Genomic DNA, 20,350 nt, shown 5'->3' with positions numbered 1-20,350 from the left:
TTTTGTGTATTTCTTTCTTATGGTGACTCTGCAAATAGGATTCATGAATTTGTTCAGCCTCACAGCAGTTTCAGAGGTACTGAGGTCATTCCAGATCACCAGTACAGTACTGCAGAAACAGCAACACAGAACATGGCCAAACTGAAGAGGAGTGAAGGGAGCTATACAGGTATCACAATGATGAAAGACAAGAGCTGACCCAGAAACCATCTCTGGACCCTCAGGAAGAGATTGTATAACTTGGCCAAAGAGAATTTTACAGAACTTTCAGGCAAACTTCTGCCTTTGGTAATTTTTTAAATCAAGTTAGGTTCTTAATGAAAACTGGGTATTTTTTCCTATAGAAGGAGAAAACAAGAGTGACAAAGAAATAGGCTAGAATTACAGTGCAAGCAAGACCAGAGAACAATCTTTTTTTTTTTTTTTTTTTTTGTAAAGAGACCTATAGGCTCAAATAGCACACCAAAGAATCTTAAAGGAAAAAAAAAGGAAAAAGGAAGTAATGGAAGCAAGAAATGCAAGAAATGGAATAAAGAAGAAAAATACTGTTGTAGGCAGATCAGATACATGGGGGAGTGTAGTCTCTAGCCTCTGCTATGGGCCTTGATGGTAAGAAGCACCTTGGGAAAAAGTTAAGAACTGCCTTCAAGAAAGAGGTACCAGTTAAAACCACCACTAGTTGCACCAAAGTGAAATCTTGACAGTAATGAAGGAAAGAGAAGGAAATAAGCTTTGGAAGATCTAACTTCCATCTAAGACAAAAGGTAAGATAGATGGATGTGATAAAGAAGAGAAAACTGAAAATAAAAAATCAATAGTAATGAAGTGGCAGAAAAATTCTTTTTCTCACTGTGTAATATTGAAAAGCTGAAGACTTGAAGCAGGTTATGTCAGCACAGTCAGCAAGAAATCTGCTGAGGAATAATACTGTTACCAGACATGTATTTTGCCTGAATATTATTACTAGGGTGATATTAGACAGTTTAAGACAACTTAGAAAAATAAAGGTTATGATCATAAATGACTACATTATGACAATTACTGTCAAAAACACTAGAAAAGTTTATTAAAGAATTATGTATAAATAATCTTCTGGTAAAGCAGGCTGTGAAGTATGAATGCAGCAGCCCAATTAACCAAAGTGAAGATCAGATTATATACAAAAAAGTTGAGAAAAAATACTGAAGAGCACTAGCAAGAGATGGACTCCACAGCTATTAGCTAAAAGAGGTCAGAAAACTAACATCCTCAATCCAGATTACCACTACAAAAACATTGGAAAAGATGTACCCAGACACATGGCACAGGACTGTACCTTCCAAAAAGAAAATGGGAAAGGAAAAATTTCGTGCTATAAACTTAAGACATACAGGTTGGCCTACAACCTAGATGGTGTTTGCTAGCATCTTCACTAAAAACTTGTTTGAGCATGATGAAACAAATGGTTCATTGCCCCAGGAGCAGAAGGCATACTGAAGATGTGATGCACTGGCAAAGAACCCCTGATAAAGGATGAAGCTATACTTACAGCTCCCAGAAGAAATGCTAGGTAGGTTATGTGAAGTCATATTTTACTAATGAAGAGTGGTAAAATAGGTAACAATACTGTCTGTCTAAGGTAACATAAAGTGTGTTGGAGAAGTATGTATTGTACTTGGAATAAATCATAAAGTAATACATAAAGCAAGAGCACACAAGCCATGGGATTTTTGAAAGCGAGTTTGCCATTCCTTCATTTCTAACGTTCTTGATTGATTGCCATGCTGAGCCTTATAAGGAAAAAACATTTAATGATGAAGGAAAGGAAGTTCATTTCCTATGTTGTTTCACAGAGAATAATTTGAAATGATACACAGAGTGAAACCAAAATGAATTCACTGATGACAGCTACAGCCACTGTCTCAAAGTAGACAGAAACAGCATTCAAGTTGAATATGCATAACTTAAGATCCTAAAAAGAACCATACAAACAGCATAGAAAGACTGTACCACCTTGGCACTCTCTTCCTTACACTGTTCACAACACTAACCTAAAGTGCATTGCTCCTAAACAAAACACACGCTCAGTCATACGCCATGAAAACTGCTGTGTGGAGGCAATACAGCCTTCGTATTATTTACCTATGCATTTATTTCAGTTACCTTGGACTGAAAAAATATACAAAAGAAAAAGTATATATTAACCACATGTGGGCCCTGGACTCCAGGAGTCCATTTTTTCAGTCTGAGGTAACGGAAATAAACCAAGTGCAGACACAGCATCTTTAACCAGAATGGATGCAGGTTAGATGATGCCATGTGGTTTCCAGATTAGCAATGGTCCTCGGCCTTCTTTTACTTAGCAATAGAATATTAGTATCCGGGAGTACTTCACAGAAAAAAATCTGCAATGATTAAATGAAATTAAATAAAGAACATCAAAGAAAGAGTATTTAGGGAACATAATAAAACACTTGAAAGTACATCTTATCATCCAGAAAAACTCCAAAGTGATAAAACTTAAATCCAGGTGGGTCAGTTTTGATCCCATTAGAAGTAATGTATCTATTCTGGGGCACTGCTACGAGCTAGTTACAAGGTCACACTGCTCTCTGAAGTCGTATGATATATCCCCTCCTCCTCCCCCTTATAGACACAGTGGCAGCTCATAGGATTCATGCTGGAGTACAGCAGGTACACTAGGACATGTGCACACATGGCAAGGCCTGGTGAATTTGTCAGTGAGCTGCCAGTTGGATCTGAGCATGTCACTGAAATGGGAATACATTGGGTAGCTTATTCAAAGGACCTGGACAGGAAGCCCAGGAATATATTAAAATTATTTAAGCCTGAAAGGTGAAGTAGGCAGGGTATATGCTGATGATAAATGACTGAAAACAGCTGCAGATGAACAGGGAAAATGAATGCGTGTATAATAACAGCTGACTATATACACTGAAGAGACAAAATAGCTAGGCTAAAGTTTAGTTCAAGTAACAAACCAACTGGGCAACATATTGCAAATGAGATAAGGGCATTTGGAAGATATCAAAATATTCATAGCTAAACATGGACGGAACCTGAAATACTACTATCATTTGTACTTATTACTGTTATTACTACTAGAAGTATTTTAGAAATACTCCTGTCGAAACAATGGCAAATTAATAGTGGCTAGCCAAAGGAAAATTGAGAGAAAGAACAGGAAGTTTAAGTTAGAGCACTTCAGGGACAGACAATTTGCACCAGATTTATCAAAGTACACAGACAATGTAGGAAAGACAGTCTGGAAGGTGTTTTGTAGCCAAGGTCCAAAGTCTGGCAGTTGCGCTATGAATGGATCTATCAGCTCAGCTGGATAAGACTAAAAAGCAATGGGAGGACAAAAGTGATAGTATTGAGCACTGCTAGAATTACTGATTAGAAAAAGGAAACAACTGCTGTCACATTCACAAAGTAGTGTCAATGCCTGTAAATGTTACGGACAAAAACAGTTACTCCTAATGAAGTACACGTTAGAAGACCAAAAAGAGGGAGAGCGTTTTGCTGAGGGCCTTTTACTGGCATTTGATGGGCATGTGTAATTGCAAAATGGAAAGAACGTGTTCTATTAAAGTAAGGAAGTGAGGAAATTCAGGTGTACAGATAGCATGTAACCACTACCAAGTATCTGTCGTTCCTTTTAATTTGCAAATGAGCCTAAATTAGGCATTGCTTTTATTTTAAAATCTTTTAAAGTCTTTTAGAAGGCAGCTTCTATGAATCATGCTGAAATACTGAGAAGAACAAAAACATCTATAAATTGATGATGCTGTGGTCAAAGTTTAGGCTGCATTAACGGCTTTTTTCCCTTGGGGTCTTGGTGGTTTAGGGAAAACAATTCTATGGTCAACACTCATCGTTTTGAACATATCAGCAAAATCAGATTCTCTGGATTATTACTCTTTTATTTCATGGTTCTAGATTTTCTTCCCTCTTCAGATCTGGAGACAGATAGCCTCTGCAACACAAATACTCAAAAACTGTGCACATTCTCCTCCAAAGATTAGTAAAACAGAAGTGGAAACGAGCCCAAAAAAGAGGAGGGCAGCACTTGCAGCTCTTCACACATCCTACCCAACACTCGTGTCTCCTAGCAGGGAAGCTGTGCTTTTGCCCGGTTATCTCAGATCACCGATTTGGCTTAAGCTGGCTGGGTTTCCTTGAGGCAAAAAGCAAAAGCCCCTGAGACTACTGAAGTTTAGGTTCTGCCTACACACCACACAGGCAACTTGCGGCGGAGATGAGCCGTCCGATTGAACGGGGGGTGCCTTAATAGCGACAACAGCCTTCCTCCTCCTCCCTCACGCCGCTCCCTTCCTTCTGGAAAGCTCATGGGGCGGGGAGCGGCCGTGTCGGAGAAGAAGAGGGAAAATGTCGGCGGCGCCGTGAGGGGCGGGGAAATGGCGGCAGCGGCTGGCGCGGGGCGGGGCAGCGCGCAGCGCGCAGGCGGTGCCCGGCCTCGGGACCGCCCCGCGCCTGCGCGGTTCGCTCCGCCGCGCTGAGGTAAGGGAGCGGGTGGCGGGGGGATCGCTGTGAGTGCATCGGCGGGAGGGAGGCTGAACTGGGCAGAAGGGGAGCGCGGGCAGCGGGTAGGAGCCGCCTGCGGGTGAAGTCGGGCCAGAAGCGGCGGCGTCGCGGCGGGGCGCGTTGCGGCGCGGCGGCCGCCCCTGCGCTCCCCTCGGGCCCTTGGCGGCCGCCGCCCCGGGGGAGGTTCTTGGCTCCTCGGGCTGGACGGTGCGGAGCGGCCGGGGGCGCCACCGAGGGGGCGGTGGAAGAAAATAACCGGGCAGCTGCCTCCTGCCCCTGAAAACGGGAACGCTGGTGGTTTGTGTGATCCCTCGCTGGTTTCTCTGTAGCAAGCTGAAGCATGTCGCCAGCTATTTTAAAACTCCCCTAAAACTCTGTCCTTGTTTGTGTTTTCCTTTGGGAATAAGTCACGTTCTTCTGGTGGGGGCCTGTGTTTCTACTCTCCCCCACGCTTTTGGAGCAAAGTAGCTCCAAAGTAGGGGAAAAAAAAAAGAAAATGCTAAAGATGATTACAGTCTTCAATATTGCGATAATCAGTGGCTGGATCCTGGCGAGCGCCAAGGGAAGGCAGGGCGGGTTTGTGCCCTGCGTGCCCGTCGTGGCGGCAGCAGGCTGGCCGCCGCTCATGTGCTGCCCGCGGCGCGAGGCGTTCCTTTTCCAGCGGCAGTGCTGGGAGACGAGGAGAGCGGTAAGATCACTGTGGAGGCGGCGAGGGCTGGAGACGCGGGCGGTGCGAGGAAGCAGGCCCGGTCAGGTCTGCTCCCAGGGGTTCGTCTCCTGCCTCGCCCCCTGCTCCCCACCCCTGTCGTGGGTATGCCCACACTCTGATTTAAGTTTTATTCTGCCTGCCTCTGACGCCACTGCGTTAGCCACTGTGGAGTTTTACAGCAAGACGGTAATCAAGCTGACACTAATAAAGGGAAATAGTTAACAAAAAATTGGAAAATGTTTGCAGAAGATGCTTCATTCTGAGAAGGTGTGATATTAAACAGTGATGCTTTAAGTTATATTTAACTTTTCTGTAGTCATTACTTTGTACAAAGTAAGCCCTGGAACTTGTATTTTCAAATTTAACTTGCTTTTTTTTTTTTTTTTTTTTTTTTTTTTAATAATAAAAAAAAAAAGCAGTTAAGGCCATGGCACTGAAACAGGTTTCCAGCAACAAATGCTTTGAGGGTTTCCAGAAGGTGTTTGAACATGACAGGTAAATGTGAAAACGATTTAAGTGTTTAGCATAGGGTAGTGAATCCATAGTATTGCTGTCACTGCTGTAGAAACACAGTGTTCGGTCTCACTAGTGTCCGTTTAAGTAAGGAATGTTGTCTGCTACTATGTTGTTGTGTTTTTGTGTTAATGTTTAACATGTTTAATGTACTTACTGCTGCAGGCTTGTTACTGGAGGGTAGTATCTTTAAAGCAATGGAGCTTCATCTTAAAAGTAGGTTGCTCTGTTTGGAGCGTAGAGAACTGCTGTGTGTACAAAGATCTATCCACTCTAGTAGATACTTCATTTTTATTCACTCTTAAAAAATACTCTGAGCAAAGACAATAAATATAATCTTGTTTAATGAAGATGAAAAGAGAAGCATTTGTTTTTAAATTTCTGATCCAAAAGAAAGAATTAGTATTTATGCTTAGATAAGCTTTATTGGTCGTTTTAGGTTTTAGCATAAATTAGGCAATTGGTTAGTCTGTAGATTTAGCAGACTGGAAACATTCTTGGTGGGGTATGCTTATGCTGTGCAGCGTACATTGTATAAGTCATGTAGATGTGTTCTTCAGTAAAAATTACTTTCCAATTTAGTATACAGGGTTCAAGTTAAATATCACTAGAGTTCAAAATTAAATTTTCAAGATGTTTCCTGTCAGCAACACTGCAAAAATGTGGCTTATTTGTAAGTGTCTGGTTTTAGTATATTAAAAAAATATAGGAAGCTTAGCTATTGTCAAGAGGCTAAAGCTAAATTTAATTTTTTTTTTTCGTTTTATTTAACTTCTTAGTCCTTATAATTCACTGACCATATCTCTCTCCTTGAGCTGGTTATATTCTGAAAATGTATTCATTCAACTTTACTTTTTTAATGTTAACAACCATGTTAGTTGAATAGTCGTGGTAACTGGGAATATTTTATCACTACAGTACAGAGTTAAAATGCAAAATGAAATTTGGAATCTACTTGCCTCCAAAAGCAGAAACTGGGAAGTGTCCTGTGCTGTATTGGCTCTCAGGTAAGTAATGTGAATTTTAAGAATTGAAAAAAGAAAGCATATTTAAGATACTGTGCTACAATTACTAAAACTTGAGACAGAGGTACTTCAGTGGCAGCTCTTTCATTCTATTAAAGATCATCTTCTGGGACACACACACGCACACATATCTTGTATATATTGTGGTGAAGTTGGATTCCCCTGGCCTCAAGGGTCAGACCTTTCAGATTTATGTATTTTTATGCAGAAAAATCAGGAAGACATGTAAATTTCTTTAGCCTAGATTCTGCTGGACATAGAAGTCATGTGGGAAGGGACTGTAGTTGAATAATTTTAGGATATAGTATATGAATGACTTGAAGGTTTATTTTAAGATTAAGCTGTATCTATAAACACATAAATGTAACTCTGTGTGTGTGTGTGCCATATGTATTTATTTAAGAGTGTTCCTAACAGGCCTTCCCTTGGGACACCTCCTGCTTCTCTTTCTCTGTGACAGGCAGCTTCAGCTAATAGAGTAGGGGCAAAATCTATCCCAGGAGAATCAGCAGATTCGTCTTTTGAACCCTACCACGTCCTGAGTTTTGCAGGGAGCACTGATGAACTTGCAAAGGGAGGTGCTGTTAGCTGGCTTAGACCCAGCACATCTAGAGTGAGGTAAGAGTGTGGAATCAGCAAGGGCCAGGGGCAGAAGAGGGCAATGAAACAAGAGTAAAGTTTTCTAGTCTGCAGCAACATTTCTCTTCTTTCTGTCCAGCTCCTGTGGTGTCCTAGCCACCTTTTGTCTTGCTGGGTGTAAGGCAAGCAGGGATGAGACTGCACGTACAGATGCAACTCCCAGTTACCTTAGTTTTGTTCCTCTGTCCTTTGCTTGTTATGTCCTGGAGAGCTGGGTTGAACTCCAAAAATGTAGAGCTAATGTAAAGTATTACTGTCAAAATCGCTGGGTTTATGCTGATGATAGCTATCAGAAATAGTTAATTACATCCATTTTTTCTATATTAAAAATACAAAGCAGAGCAATTTCCCTACTATAATTGTAGAAGTAGCTATTTTTATTGAAGCTTGAGTTTAAAAAGTTGGAGAATTAACTGGTAGTATGGAGACTGGATTTCTTATACATTCCTTTTACAGCATAGTTGGTAGGTCTGATCCGTAGAATGAAAACAGACTAGGGAAAAATATTTACTGTTGAAGTAGGAATTATCAAAATTGTTTGAAGAGCTCTGGTCATGTAGCACTTTCATTTTTCAAAACTAAAGCATGCTGTCTCGGTGAGTACATCAGTCAAGTGAGGCTTCAGAGAAAATGATAATCAATAATCTCAAATAATAGTCTCAAGTGGCACAATGAAGAATAATTGAAATACTTGTCTGCAATATTATTTATTCCATATTGACTGTCCAGTGCTGCCTATCTTAAATATGTAGTAATCGAGGAAACTGTGTGTGTGTGTGTGACGTGAGTAGGTATTTGAGTGGCTGTCTGGGTACAAATGCAGATTGACCAGCTTTTGATCATGTGTCAGTGTGACTAAATGTGAAAGTGCAACTGTATCTGTTTTTTTTTTTTTTTGAATTATTATATATTGTTGAACTGAATATAAGGACTTTTTCATGCTTATGGGAATAGAAATCCCTCATACTTTTCAAAAGCTTTTCTGGTAGAAAAACTAGGTTTTGTAAACTGGAATGCTGTGAGCAGTATGTAACCAGTTACATTTCTTTTGCCTAGGATTAACTTGCTCAGAACAGAATTTTATAACGAAAGCTGGTTTTCATCAAGCTGCAGCTGAACATGGCCTTATTGTAGTTGCGCCAGACACAAGCCCACGTAAGTTTTTACACGAGATGTGATAAAAGTTTTTATACTGAAGTTCACTGTCTTTATCCTCACAGAGTAAGTTGCTGCAGTTTACTACAAAGTGTATTGCCCAACTGTCAGAATCTTACTTCACCTTTATATCTTACATTATTTGCTAGATTATGTCGTCTGTATTCTTAATAACCTGTTGCTGGAGATTTCACATTCAAAGCTCTTTTATTGTGATGGCCCTAAAACCAAAGGGGCAACTGAGTTCAGCACACAGAAGGAATGGGGAATGAGGAGAGAAGGAAGACAAGTAGCTGTATTATCAGAGACACGTGCTTGCACTTTGTGGCTTCCTGACACTTTAAAAAATCCACAGAACTATGTTGTCACACAAAGCTATGATGTTTACTGTTTATCGTATTGTGTCTTCTGAAGCCTGTTAAGTGTGTGTCTTCAGAGGATTTCAATGCTTAGAAAAGTTTAAAGCAAACCAAAACCACTTCCCCGGAGGTTTCAATAGACTGCTGATAAAGAGCTTTTAATAAATGATGTGATGTTACTTCTATAAAGCTGAGCTTGTATGTGGTTTGGGAAACCTGAAAGTGGTGTATTATATTGAGTATTTGCTGGATTCTGCTAAAGTGTCATGAGTCCTGTACACAAAGATAGCATTCTTCTGATATTTTACAAACTTTAATGCATCAGTTATGAACACAGTTAATAGGAGAATGGATGGACGTTCTTTCCAGAAAAGATTTTTTGTACCTAGGTTTTGAGTTGTGTTAGACCAAAGAACAGAAATGCATGTCTGCGATGAAAAAGAGGGGCAGAAGAGCAAAACTTGTGTATTAATGAAAATACACTTAATTTTTACTATCTGTTGCAGACTAGAGATATATAAGAAAACTTTGTGCTACCCAGATTGTGTTATGTCAGGATTAGAATTACCCTTGGATATTGGGACTTGTTTTTGTGTTCTCTGTGTACGTTGTCTCTGTGAGTATCTAAGTGTTGTAGCATTTTCCATTTCCTTTTAAAATCTTTGCAGCTTCTCTCTTGCTGTCTAGTCTAATAAGGCATCAGGATTTACTCAGCTGTTTAGATGAACATATGTTTCATATTATACTTTCAGATTTTAGGTCAGAGACCTCAGATCTTCTTGCATCTTTTTGAGGTATCTGGAGAATGAAATGAAGAACAGCTCAAATACAATGAGAAGTGAAGAGGTCTGGGCATATTTAGAGAAAATGCTAAGGGGATATATGTGCTTTTTAAATTGCAGTTATGACTACATAAAATTTGTCTTCCAGAAGCGAGGGGCTGTGTATAGACAAGGAAGAGAACTATAGGAAAATGTGAAACACTTGGAGTTACAGAGCATCTGTCAGGCTCTGATAGTGTGCTTATCTTTCGTACTGGAGTTTACTTCACCAGGCAAATGTGCTGAACAGTCCTTTGCTGGTTTCTTTTCCAGTTCCTTTTTTCAGGGTTTTCCTTAAGTTTCTTTCAGCAAAATCAGCATTACCATCATTGTCTAGCAGGACTTGCTTAGTTTTCGTCCATCTCCAAGGGACCGAAGGTAACAGGCTTTTTATATCCAGCATGTTGTGTAAGCGCCCACTGTCTCTGTGACTGCTGGACTGTCAAGTTAAAAAATCACTTAGTGTTCAAGGGCATGTCACTGGAGCGAACTCGACTTTGATCCTTGTAAAATCTGGTTCCACAGTGTGACAGGGTGGCAGGTATCTTTGCACAAATTGTCAGAGATTGTCTCAAATTACATATGGGTCTGCAGTGTAATCTAACAGTTGTGAATGCCCATGTAATTTTGACTAGCAAAAACTAGGAACATTTTGGAGAAAGAGAGGCCATTATTTTCTGTCATATACACTTTAAAATACTACATGCTGTTCTGAAAAATAAGCTAAAAACCAAGTAGTAAATCTCAGGCTAATTAAGGGGAGAATTTGAGAAGACTGGATTGGATGGATGAACTTTCAAGGAGACATCAAGTTTAGTTTGAAAGTGTAGCCTTGGGAAGGAAGTTATAACCCTGCAGTAACTCCAAGAAGAAATTGCCTGAGTTTTATTAGGAGTTCTAGGTAGGAGCAATGAAATGAACTGCATAAAAGGTAGAGTTACTTACAAAACAATATGGACAGTGAATGTTATATTGTGGGAGCTTATAAGGGGAGCAGTAGCATTTGTTATCTGAAGCACATGAAATTGATCTGGGCAAACAGTTGGTGATACATCGTTCTTGTAGGGGAAGAAAATTTCCCGTGTTCTGTTTTTCATGTAGTGCCTGGTACTTGACAGAGTGAGGTCTAATAGGGTTTGGTTGAAATAGCCCAGCAGCACCAAACATTGACCAGTAAATGAAAACTGGAGTAAGTCCTTAGGTAAATTGGACAAAAATTTATGGAATTAATTCAGGAGTGCAGTGTGCTGCACTTTATTTGTATTTATGTGAAGGGGTACTGAAACAAATCAGAACATTGGTTTGAAAACACTGTATTAACCCATGAAAATCTGAGTTGTCCTATAGATTGGAAAGGTAGAGACAGAGTGATTGAGAAACTTGTCCTAAGTCTCTGATTTGTGTGACAGATTTTCCAAATCTGCATGTCTGATAAAGATAAGACAGTAATTATAGAGTCACTTTTCTTGGTAGGTGGTTGCAATATTGAAGGAGAGGATGAGAGTTGGGATTTTGGCACTGGTGCTGGTTTCTATGTGGATGCCACTGAAGATCCTTGGAAAACAAACTATAGGATGTACTCCTACATAAAGGATGAGGTAACTTTGCTGCTGGGTTCTATAGTATTTTGGGGTGTGCTAAAGATGGGGGCAGTTCACCACCTGAGTTATCAAAGCTTGATTAAGATGCTCTTGATATCCTATAGCTATTTGGCATGCTTTTGGTTGTTTGTCTGAAGAAAAGGTAGCTTTTCTGCCTGAGATGCCACAGGGTTGATAAACACTTCTAATCTTGTTAGTTTTGCAATCTCTACTCTCATAAAATCTCTGTTCTGCTGCTTCTGAAACAGTCTACAATATTTCACTGTGATAGTACTCATTTAGACTGTTTCCACTAGCTGTCATGGGGAGGGGGAGCAGGGGGGGGGTATTTTATTTTTTTTTTTCTTAACTGGTTGTAAAAGGAAATCCTTGAGAAATATATTAGAAAGGTGAGTGATTAAGCTAGTGTGCTTGGTATTTGTGTGGTTTAGATTAAAACTAATGTTGATGGGAAAATACAGAGCAAATGCTTTCAAAAAAACAACTTGGCATTCAGCTCACTTAATGGGATCACATACATATTTAGGAATTTGTTAAAATGAGGCTATATTATAAGGAAATGCCAGCATCCTGTTTTACAGGGTTATGATGTATCTCTATAAAAATACTTAAAATTATGTATTGTCAGGGGAAATGTTTAGTGTTGTTTTTACATTCCTGTTCAGATTGCTCTCAGACCAGGATCACAAATGTCACAGTAGAAGCAAAGATGTGCCTTTGGTCTCAGTGGTTTTCCTGGAATTAAAAAAAAAAAAAAAAAAAAAAAAAGTCATGTGTGTAATTATGTGTATAAACACACTGAAATTGCTTTAACTTTTTTATTCCACTGTTGTTCCTTTTCAGTTGCCTAAACTAATAAATGCTAATTTTCCAACTGACCCTGAACGGATGTCTATATTTGGACATTCCATGGGAGGCCATGGAGCTCTGATTCTTGCTTTGAAGAATCCTGGAAAGTACAAAGTAAGATGTACTAAAACTTATATGTGGTATATACTAATGTTTATACAGATTCCTATAGAAGTGGAGAAGTCAAATGTAGTACTAAGTTTTGTTATAGCCTTAAATAGAGAAATAATTGCAGTAGTTGGTATCTAGTGTTATATTGTAGAACATTGCCAGAAATCCTCCTCTGGAAAGTGGTGTGATTATATGACATCACTGAAATTAAAAAAAACTTGCAAGTTTTAAAAGTTGAGAACAGTTAAACTTTTTTCTGGATGATCTCCAGCTCTTCCAAACCAACTGTTACAGTTAAAGATAAACAGATTCCCTTCAGCTCTAGTGTTAATTCATGCTGTCAGCATTGTCTGGAAATTTGGTTATGTGACTTGCTATACATTTTCAAATCTTGTCTTTTTGTTTTGGAGCTTTTACAACTAGCAAACATATTCACTGCTATTACATGTGTGTTTGCTTAGAATTTACTGCAGAATATATTAACTTCAGTTACTAGCAAATGTAATTGTGAGGACAGCTTGCTTTTTTTATTTTTGGTTAATCTTTTCTGGAACTTGGAAGGCAACTTTCGTAAAGTCTTTTTTTTGGGGGGAGGGGCGTGTTCGAGGCATCTGAAGCTGCATTCATATACTTGAACCTAAATCAAACGTGACGGAACTGATTCTCCATATACTTTTGCAAATCGAAGGAAACTTTGTTTTTCTCTTTGGAGATGTACTTGTGTCAGGAGGGGGCGGAAATCAGATGTTGATGTTTACTGGGAGATGAAGGAGTCTGCTTTTGCAGATCTGTCCTTTCACAGGCTGTCTTGTCCCTGCACTCTGTGGTCAGTGGCATACTTCCTGAGTCTTGCTGGTTTATTTAACAAAGTACTGTTCTCTATGGTGTCATTTCTTAAAGGGTTTGGCTCCTATAGCAACTGCATTTTTGAAAATAGCATAACATTTGCTTTGTGTCATTGGCTTGGCTTTGTAAGAGTTGAATGTAAGATAAAGCTTTACTTTTGTATCTCCTTTTTATTATTTGAAGCCAGCCCTTCAGAGATTTTCATTTTCACTGTTGACCTTTAAGTGTTAACTGTGTTATCTGAAAGAAGCAAAACTTAAATTGGAAGTACCAAAATCCAAGTGAATGGTCAGTGGCTCAGGTTGTTTATTGCTGTTTCCTAAAAGACCTAAGAATGAAAATATTGAGGGTCTGAGGACCAAATCCGAAAGAAGAATGTGGATACCTAAAATAGGGCTTAGATTTCTGACATCGGTGCCCAGTGCTGTGATCTGAACTGCACTTTTCTTGACCTCTAATTCTGGAGGTACCTGAATTCATAACATACTGTTGCATGCACAAACTGGCTGGTCAGTGTTGTGGCTTGCCACAGTGTGCTTGGGGTTGAATTAGTTCCGTGCTCTGACTATGCTGACCTGACAGTCACAGACCTGTGCTTCTCCTCTACTTGAGTGAATTCAAGCCAGCATCTTCCCAGCAAGGGAAGAAATGGAGCATCTCGCCTTTTCAAGCTTGGCTGCTGTGCTAAAGGCAAGCAAAAACCACGGAGCTAGAGGGAACAAATAAGAGAGAAGTAGTGTAATGGTTAGGACACCTAGGTGGGACATCTGGTGGAGGAATCCTTGGTTCCAGCATTGATAACTTCAGAACAGAAGAGGCTTTTAGTTTGCTTGTTAGTTACCAAAAAAAAAAAAAAATATATATATATATATTTTTGTTACGCTTTCTTTCCAAACAGTCTGTATCGGCATTTGCTCCTATCTGCAACCCTATTCAATGTCAGTGGGGGAAGAAAGCCCTTGGTGGATATCTGGGATCAGATACAAGCAAGTGGGAGGTATGTTTTGGAACTCGCAATCCTTTAAAAACTTCTAAACTTCTCAATGAATGATCTCTAAATAATTACACGAGGAGTCTGGAAATGATCTCTGAATAGTTACCCGAGGACTCTGGAACAAAACCCTGGAGTACCCCTGTGCTAACATTATAGTATAACTAAACTCCTAAGTATTGATAAGCATTGTACACGTGGGAATGATGTGCTTGTGCCTGGTGGTGCTTGTAACAAACGGAGTGAGGTAGAAGGTTTTCATCAATCTACAGTAAACTCCTCCCTGTTTTATGAAAATCTTAAAAATTATGAGCAGTCTGAGACTTCCTTAATGCATGAAAACAGTGAGCAGTTTAGAAGAGAGTTAGGCTATGTTCCTCAAAAATCTCTCTACTTCGCAGTCTCAGTGTACAAAACTGCTTTCTTTTATTAGCCTGAGAGGAGAGACTGATTCAAACTGGTCGGAGACTGATGGGCCTCATGGCATCTGTGGGAGCAGCCTGTCAGATGCAGCTGAAACAGGAGCTTATTGAATACTTGGAAATTAATATCCAGTAGAACAGGATTAAACCAAACTGAGTTAGGTTTTAGCCTAAGTCCCTGGTACTGAAATAATCTTACATAAATTGTTAAGTTACAAAAAGGCCAGTGCACGTATTGCTGTTATATTTGAACAGTCCTTCAATATTTTTAATCTCGGCATAAACATTGCACTGTATTCTTGACTTGAAAAGTTAGGAAGAGTTGTGGTGAGCACGTACTCTGATTTCCCTATATGTAAATATACACTGCAATTAAATCTCTCATAAACTGGATTAAAGCCTCTCTTAGGAAGACATTCAGGTCTATTTTAAATATTTTAGGGATAGAAGGCACTAACTGCTTTCACTATTGTTGTTCAGGTAGTTTCTATATTTTTAAAAAAACAGAAGCATAATTTTTGGAACTTGATATTTTCCAGCCACTGGATTTACTGCGTGCTTTTTAGCAGATTTTTGAAGAGCCTTGTATTATGAAACTACTGTTTCCCATGCAGTTACTTGAAGAATGTCATAAATCACCAGTTAAACCTAGTTGAATTTAACAAAATGAATTTATTTTGGTAAACAACCTTCACATTTTTGGACCCTTAATTCATTTTGAAGCTTTTCTGCAAGACCTGTTCAGTATCAATGACCAGTGCCAGGAATAGACTTAAAGCTACCTTTGGCATAGGCATCCAGCCACTGATCTCCTTATTGCTGCTTAAAATTGCAAGGGTCATATTATACCATGGCCACAGTACTCAGCTGAGTACAAGCTTCCATGCTCATTGCAATGTCATTTCTGCATCTGGAGATGTCCTGCATCTAGAAAGCCTGGCTCCAGTTCCCTCATGTAGGACAGTGCATTTTCCTGTCTGTTGATGATATGTCCTCTCCATTGCCTTAAGCAGCCCTCATCTGCCCTATCCTTTTTTTTTTTTTTTTTCCCTAAGAATTTATTTTTTTGAGCACGTACCAAGCGCAGGACCCAGCTGGGAACATATTCCCCATTTATAGTTACATGATGGGACGTGCCACTTAGTAGTCTTTGATTCACGCAGCATGTGCCATTTTGGTTTCTCTGTTGTGCCAAGTTTTCTCTATCAAATTATTATGGTACTTTGCGAGTTAAATGCCTTGCTTAAGCATAGGTGTTTTACATCAGTGCTTTGGCCTTTAGGAGCCAAATTAGTTGCATCTAGTTTGTGTACAAGCACATGAATTGCTACTTGATGATATTTCTTGCTCTCTGATTCTTTATTCATTTTGCTCTGTACTCTGTACTGCCATGTTGTCCAGAATTGATGTCAAACTGCCAAGATGGTAATGACCTAGATCATATCATTTGCCCTTTTTTAACATGGGTATAACTTTCCAGTTGTCTGGAATTTCTCCAGTTGTTAAAGAGATTTTGAAGATACAGAAATACAAAGACTCTCTCAGTCGGCTCTGTTTTAACTCTTGGATGCGTATTACCCACATTTGGCCTTTTTTTCTGTTGTTTTGTTTGCTTTACTGCAAGACTTAGCTGCAATTTAACATTGCCACCATTGTTTCTTCAGGAACAAAGAATGTTTCATCTTTGTGATATATGAATCCATCAGCTGGCTGTTTTCCAAATGTGAAACAGATATTTATGCACTTTTTTTTTTTTTTTTTTGCATTGTTATTGATGGTGTCTTTTCAAATAATGAGGCTAGATTTTTCTTGTCCAGCTTGGTAAAATTTTTCTCCTTATTTTTTTTTGCCTCTTAATTACTAAGTTCCTAGCTTTGATCTATACCCCAAATCCTATTTGTTTTGCATAATACAGATGTTTATAGCTGTTAATAAAGTACTTTCCACAGACTTTTAAGATCCCCCTGTGATATCACAGTGACCTTGGGGAGCATGCATAATTTATATAAATACTCTTAGTTTCCATTTCCTATATCAGTCTGAAGTTTTCTCCCTTGTAACCTGATTCAAAAGTGTTTTTGGCTTTAAAAAACAATCTTTGAAAACAGATTATATAGGAGTCTGTATCTGCTTCTTGGCTTAGTTCCTAATTTAGAGTGTGTGGTGGGAAAGCACCAGCCTAGCTCATCTATATTATCCCACTAGCAGACTAGAGATTGTAGGGCAGGTAGTTTGTTCAGGAGGATCTACAGAAAAAACTTCCTAGCTTTCTAATCAACTTAAGACAGAAGAGACCCAAGCCATGATTATAGCTTGCCACTGGTGGAGAGGAGGTGAGATTGATGGCATTGCTAAACCCTGGATTACGGCAGTGGCAGGATATTAGTTAAATCTTTTTGCAGTTATCAGTAGTAATTGGTCATGACTGCTTACACCTGAGCTTTCAGGAGCTCCTGTCCTGTGTCAGGGTCCTTCTGAGTAGTCAGGAAGTCCTAACACAGTATTTCCCTCAGAGGTAATGTTTAAGGTGAGCAAAATCCCATTTGTATCTTCAAAAGATGTTACCACTGCTAGTGTGAAAATTCCAGCATATCTTAGTCAAGTCTTTTCATTAATTAGAATTTGTTCATTTGTTCATTTTCTTTCTTCCAACCTATGCTATAGGTAAATGTCAGTGTAAGCTTGATATTACCCCCCCCCCAAACTGTAATTTAGTGTCTTGATGTGGTTTGTATATAGTATCACCCACACCCCTATATATACCTTTCTTTTCTTGCAGTCAATAAATTTGATCAAGTCTAATGTATGTAAATATTAGGCTAAGAACTACTTTCTTGCATCTGATACAGTTCCTCTTTTAATTTTATTTCTTCAGGCATATGATGCTACACAGCTTGTGAAGTCCTATCCAGACTCCCATCTGGACATCTTGATTGATCAGGGCAAAGATGACCAGTTCCTATCAGCAGGCCAGTTACTGCCCGATAACTTCATCGCTGCCTGCACAGAGCGGAAAATCCCAGTAGTCTTTAGACTGCAGCAGGCAAGTTGCTTCTGCAGTCCATGGTATTTGGGTTGATCTTTCATAATGTTTGAGTGAATGCTCGAAGCAGAAGGATGTCTGTTCATTGTGTGTGCTCTTACTTACCTGTGAGTCTGGCCTTGGCCAAGTGAGGAAGGCAAGAGTTATTTTTCCCTTTCAACAAGTGGGTGAGAAGTGCAACAACCGTCACATTCAACTGCATTTGACCACTAGGTGGGGTTACGATTTTAGTTACAACAAACTGATGTGCTTACATAATTTGCTGGTGGTAGGCTGAAGAGGAAGCATTAACTATTTTTAATAGGTATCACAGTCAGTGTATGAGCATTGTGATTGAATGTACTTTCACTAGAATTTTTATCTGTATGGTGGGTATTGCATTCAGTGTCAAACTTTGATCTAGTTTGCATGTGTTTGTGTAATTCAGGAATGGTGTGGAATTGCTTTGAAATACTAGATTCATTTAAAGACTGGTGGAAAGATTGCTCTTTCTTATAGTGCAGTGGCCCAGAATAGCACTTTCTTTGTAAGCAGCTGACAACTTCAAGCCAGACCCAGTGTGGAGCCCAGGCTCCAGGGAGTGAGAGAGATTGTCCTCTCTGATTTATTTTGAGGGCTTTTACAGAGTCTTGCACCAAAGGATAGAGGTAGTGCTAACAAAACTGAGCTGTTCCAGAGGTTTCTTCATCTTTCTAATAAAGTGCTGGAGCATTAAGTAAGACTTCAGCCCTATTCTCCATATGCTGTATTTTCCCAGTAGGACAATGCTAGCGAGAGCGGCTGTTTTTTCTACAGATAATGCTTGCTGTTAGCAATCTCTAAGCTGCATACCCAGACTATACTGGTGTAAGGTACATTCTGTTTGTTCAGCCTCCTAAGCTTCAGCTATACTTAGTATTTTAGGTTAAGTAAGCTTTACAAATTTTATATATAATATTTTTGATCTATTTAAAAAGCTCAAAATGGAAAGACTCATTAACTGTCCTAGAAGAGAGAGCCTAGCATGATGGTTTTATCATGAACTATATGTATTTGCTGATTTTTTTTGTCTTATTCTTTTCTAGGGTTATGATCACAGCTATTTTTTCATTGCAACATTTATTAATGATCACATCAAACACCATGCAAAATACCTTAATGCTTGAACCCTTTGGTTGGAAGTGTCTTCTGTCCAATATGAGTGAAGGAGTATGGATGAACTAAACAAAAATTATATGCTGAATTATTGTCTATAAAATGAAGCCCTTCTGACTGTACTGCTAATAAAATAAAAGTCCTGCTTAATTTGATGTATGTGCTTCACAGCAAGTATTTTGAATGGTCTTACATGCTTTGAAAACTGTCTCATTGCTGTTGAAGGAACATGCTGCGCTTCAGGTGAAAATGAAAATTAGCAGTTGAGTTAGTTTCAGAATATGGATATGTGTATGTACTTGAGCCTGTGTCTGCTTATTTCTGAAGTAAGTTTAGAAGGTGGGAGAAGATAAAATTGCAAAGGTTCTCTCAAATGCTGAAAGAACACAGTGGTTCTCCATCCTGGGTGGGTTTCTCCACCCTAGGTAGGTTTATTACGAACATTAATTCCTCCTTGTAAAGCAGGGCACTGATGTAAAACAACTGTTGGATTTTCTTTGTATTCTCAAAATGAAAATGGGCTCAAAGGCTTGTTTAATGCATGGCAGCTCGTACCTAGAGGCAGCTCCTTGAAAGCCTGTTGTTGTTCCCTTTGCCTTGCCTCTGTCAGAGCCAGCATCTGCATTACTGGGCCATTTCTAATACTGGAATGGAGCGGAAGTGTCAGGGCTTGTGTTACAGCCGTGTGCCAAGTAATATAAAAGTGGAGTAGCAGTGGGGTCAGATCAGAGCGTTCACTTTGGTGCAGGTACTTCTGATGATAAACGTTTCCATTTGCTGTGTGTCAACGCTAGTAAATTTTTTTCCCTAATGCAGTCTGGTAATTGCATTTAAGTGAAATGGACCTGCCTTTTTCTTTCTTCTTCCATTCCTCAACAGGAGTGTATGCGCCTGCATATTTTTTATGAGAAAAAAACTATAAAGCAAGCTTAACCCTATAGTTTACTGTAAATAAAGTGCTTTTCAACCACCATTTTAAAACTTGGGTTAGGTAGGAACCACAGCTTGCCCTGCATCGAGGGAAAAAAACCCCACCTCTTTCTTTCATTATTCTAAGCAATTTTCCCAAAAAAATTTTTTTTTGGGGGGGGGGGGCTGGGGGAGGAGGGAGAGGGCTTTACTTTTCATGTCCTTAATCTGTCCTTGAGAAGGAAATCTCACAGTGTCAACTCCCCAAACAGCTCAGTTACATCTGCCCCGTGTTTTTTCACCTAATCTCTAACTGCCCTCTGGCACTGCTCCTTTCTTGATAAAACTTAGACTGTGGAGAGGGCCCTGCTGCTACCTGAATCTGCTCCTGGTCACGAGCAGGGCAAAGGAAAGTCTCCCTCAAGGGGGAAAGCAGCAGCGTATATAAAATACTCTGTGAATGAACTTAGAAGTCCATAACCTCGAGGCTTCACAGGAACTTCCCTGACACCTTACAAAACCGATGCCAGGCTGCTGACAAGAAAGCTCCCCCAAGTTGCCCTTGTCCAAGGAAAGCTGTGAATCTAGGACAGCACAAACCTGGGAGAAGACTTGCATAAGCTCTGCAGGGGGTTACAGCCACTAACCGGCTCTGCAGCAGCTCCACAGCAGACG

At 39.6% G+C, this 20,350-nt stretch overlaps 1 protein-coding gene across 4 annotated transcripts; it reads left to right on the top strand.

Moving 5' to 3' along the window:
- Positions 1-4,477: 4,477 nt before the first annotated feature.
- ESD (esterase D) lies at positions 4,478-18,921 on the top strand. Of its 4 annotated transcripts, none has more exons than XM_062576416.1 (9): positions 4,478-4,524; positions 5,677-5,752; positions 6,689-6,777; positions 8,491-8,589; positions 11,243-11,367; positions 12,214-12,333; positions 14,075-14,173; positions 17,465-17,632; positions 18,697-18,921. In XM_062576416.1, exons 2-9 carry the CDS (start codon positions 5,685-5,687, stop codon positions 18,775-18,777), a joined length of 849 nt encoding a protein of 282 aa, XP_062432400.1. In that variant the 5' UTR covers positions 4,478-4,524; positions 5,677-5,684; the 3' UTR covers positions 18,778-18,921. The 4 variants fall into 4 exon arrangements, with proteins under 4 accessions (XP_062432400.1, XP_062432417.1, XP_062432427.1 ...); XM_062576433.1 differs by having other exon boundaries at positions 4,504-4,524; positions 5,674-5,752; XM_062576443.1 differs by lacking the exon at positions 4,478-4,524 and adding an exon at positions 4,535-4,553.
- The last annotated feature ends 1,429 nt before the right edge of the window (positions 18,922-20,350 follow it).

The sequence above is a fragment of the Rhea pennata genome, chromosome 1 (genome assembly GCF_028389875.1).
Source record: "Rhea pennata isolate bPtePen1 chromosome 1, bPtePen1.pri, whole genome shotgun sequence".
In the NCBI taxonomy this organism is placed as follows: domain Eukaryota; kingdom Metazoa; phylum Chordata; class Aves; order Rheiformes; family Rheidae; genus Rhea; species Rhea pennata.
The sequence above is the reverse complement of the archived record's forward strand: the minus strand, read 5'-3'. Positions and strand labels throughout refer to the sequence as shown.

Coding starts and splice junctions, on each gene's coding strand:
- ESD (XM_062576416.1), top strand. CDS start 5,685: ATGGCACTGAAACAGGTTTCCAGCAACAAATGCTTTGAGGGTTTCCAG. Junction 6,778..8,490: donor TGTGCTGTATTGGCTCTCAG/GTAAGTAATGTG, acceptor TCTTTTGCCTAG/GATTAACTTGCTCAGAACAG. Junction 17,633..18,696: donor TAGTCTTTAGACTGCAGCAG/GCAAGTTGCTTC, acceptor ATTCTTTTCTAG/GGTTATGATCACAGCTATTT.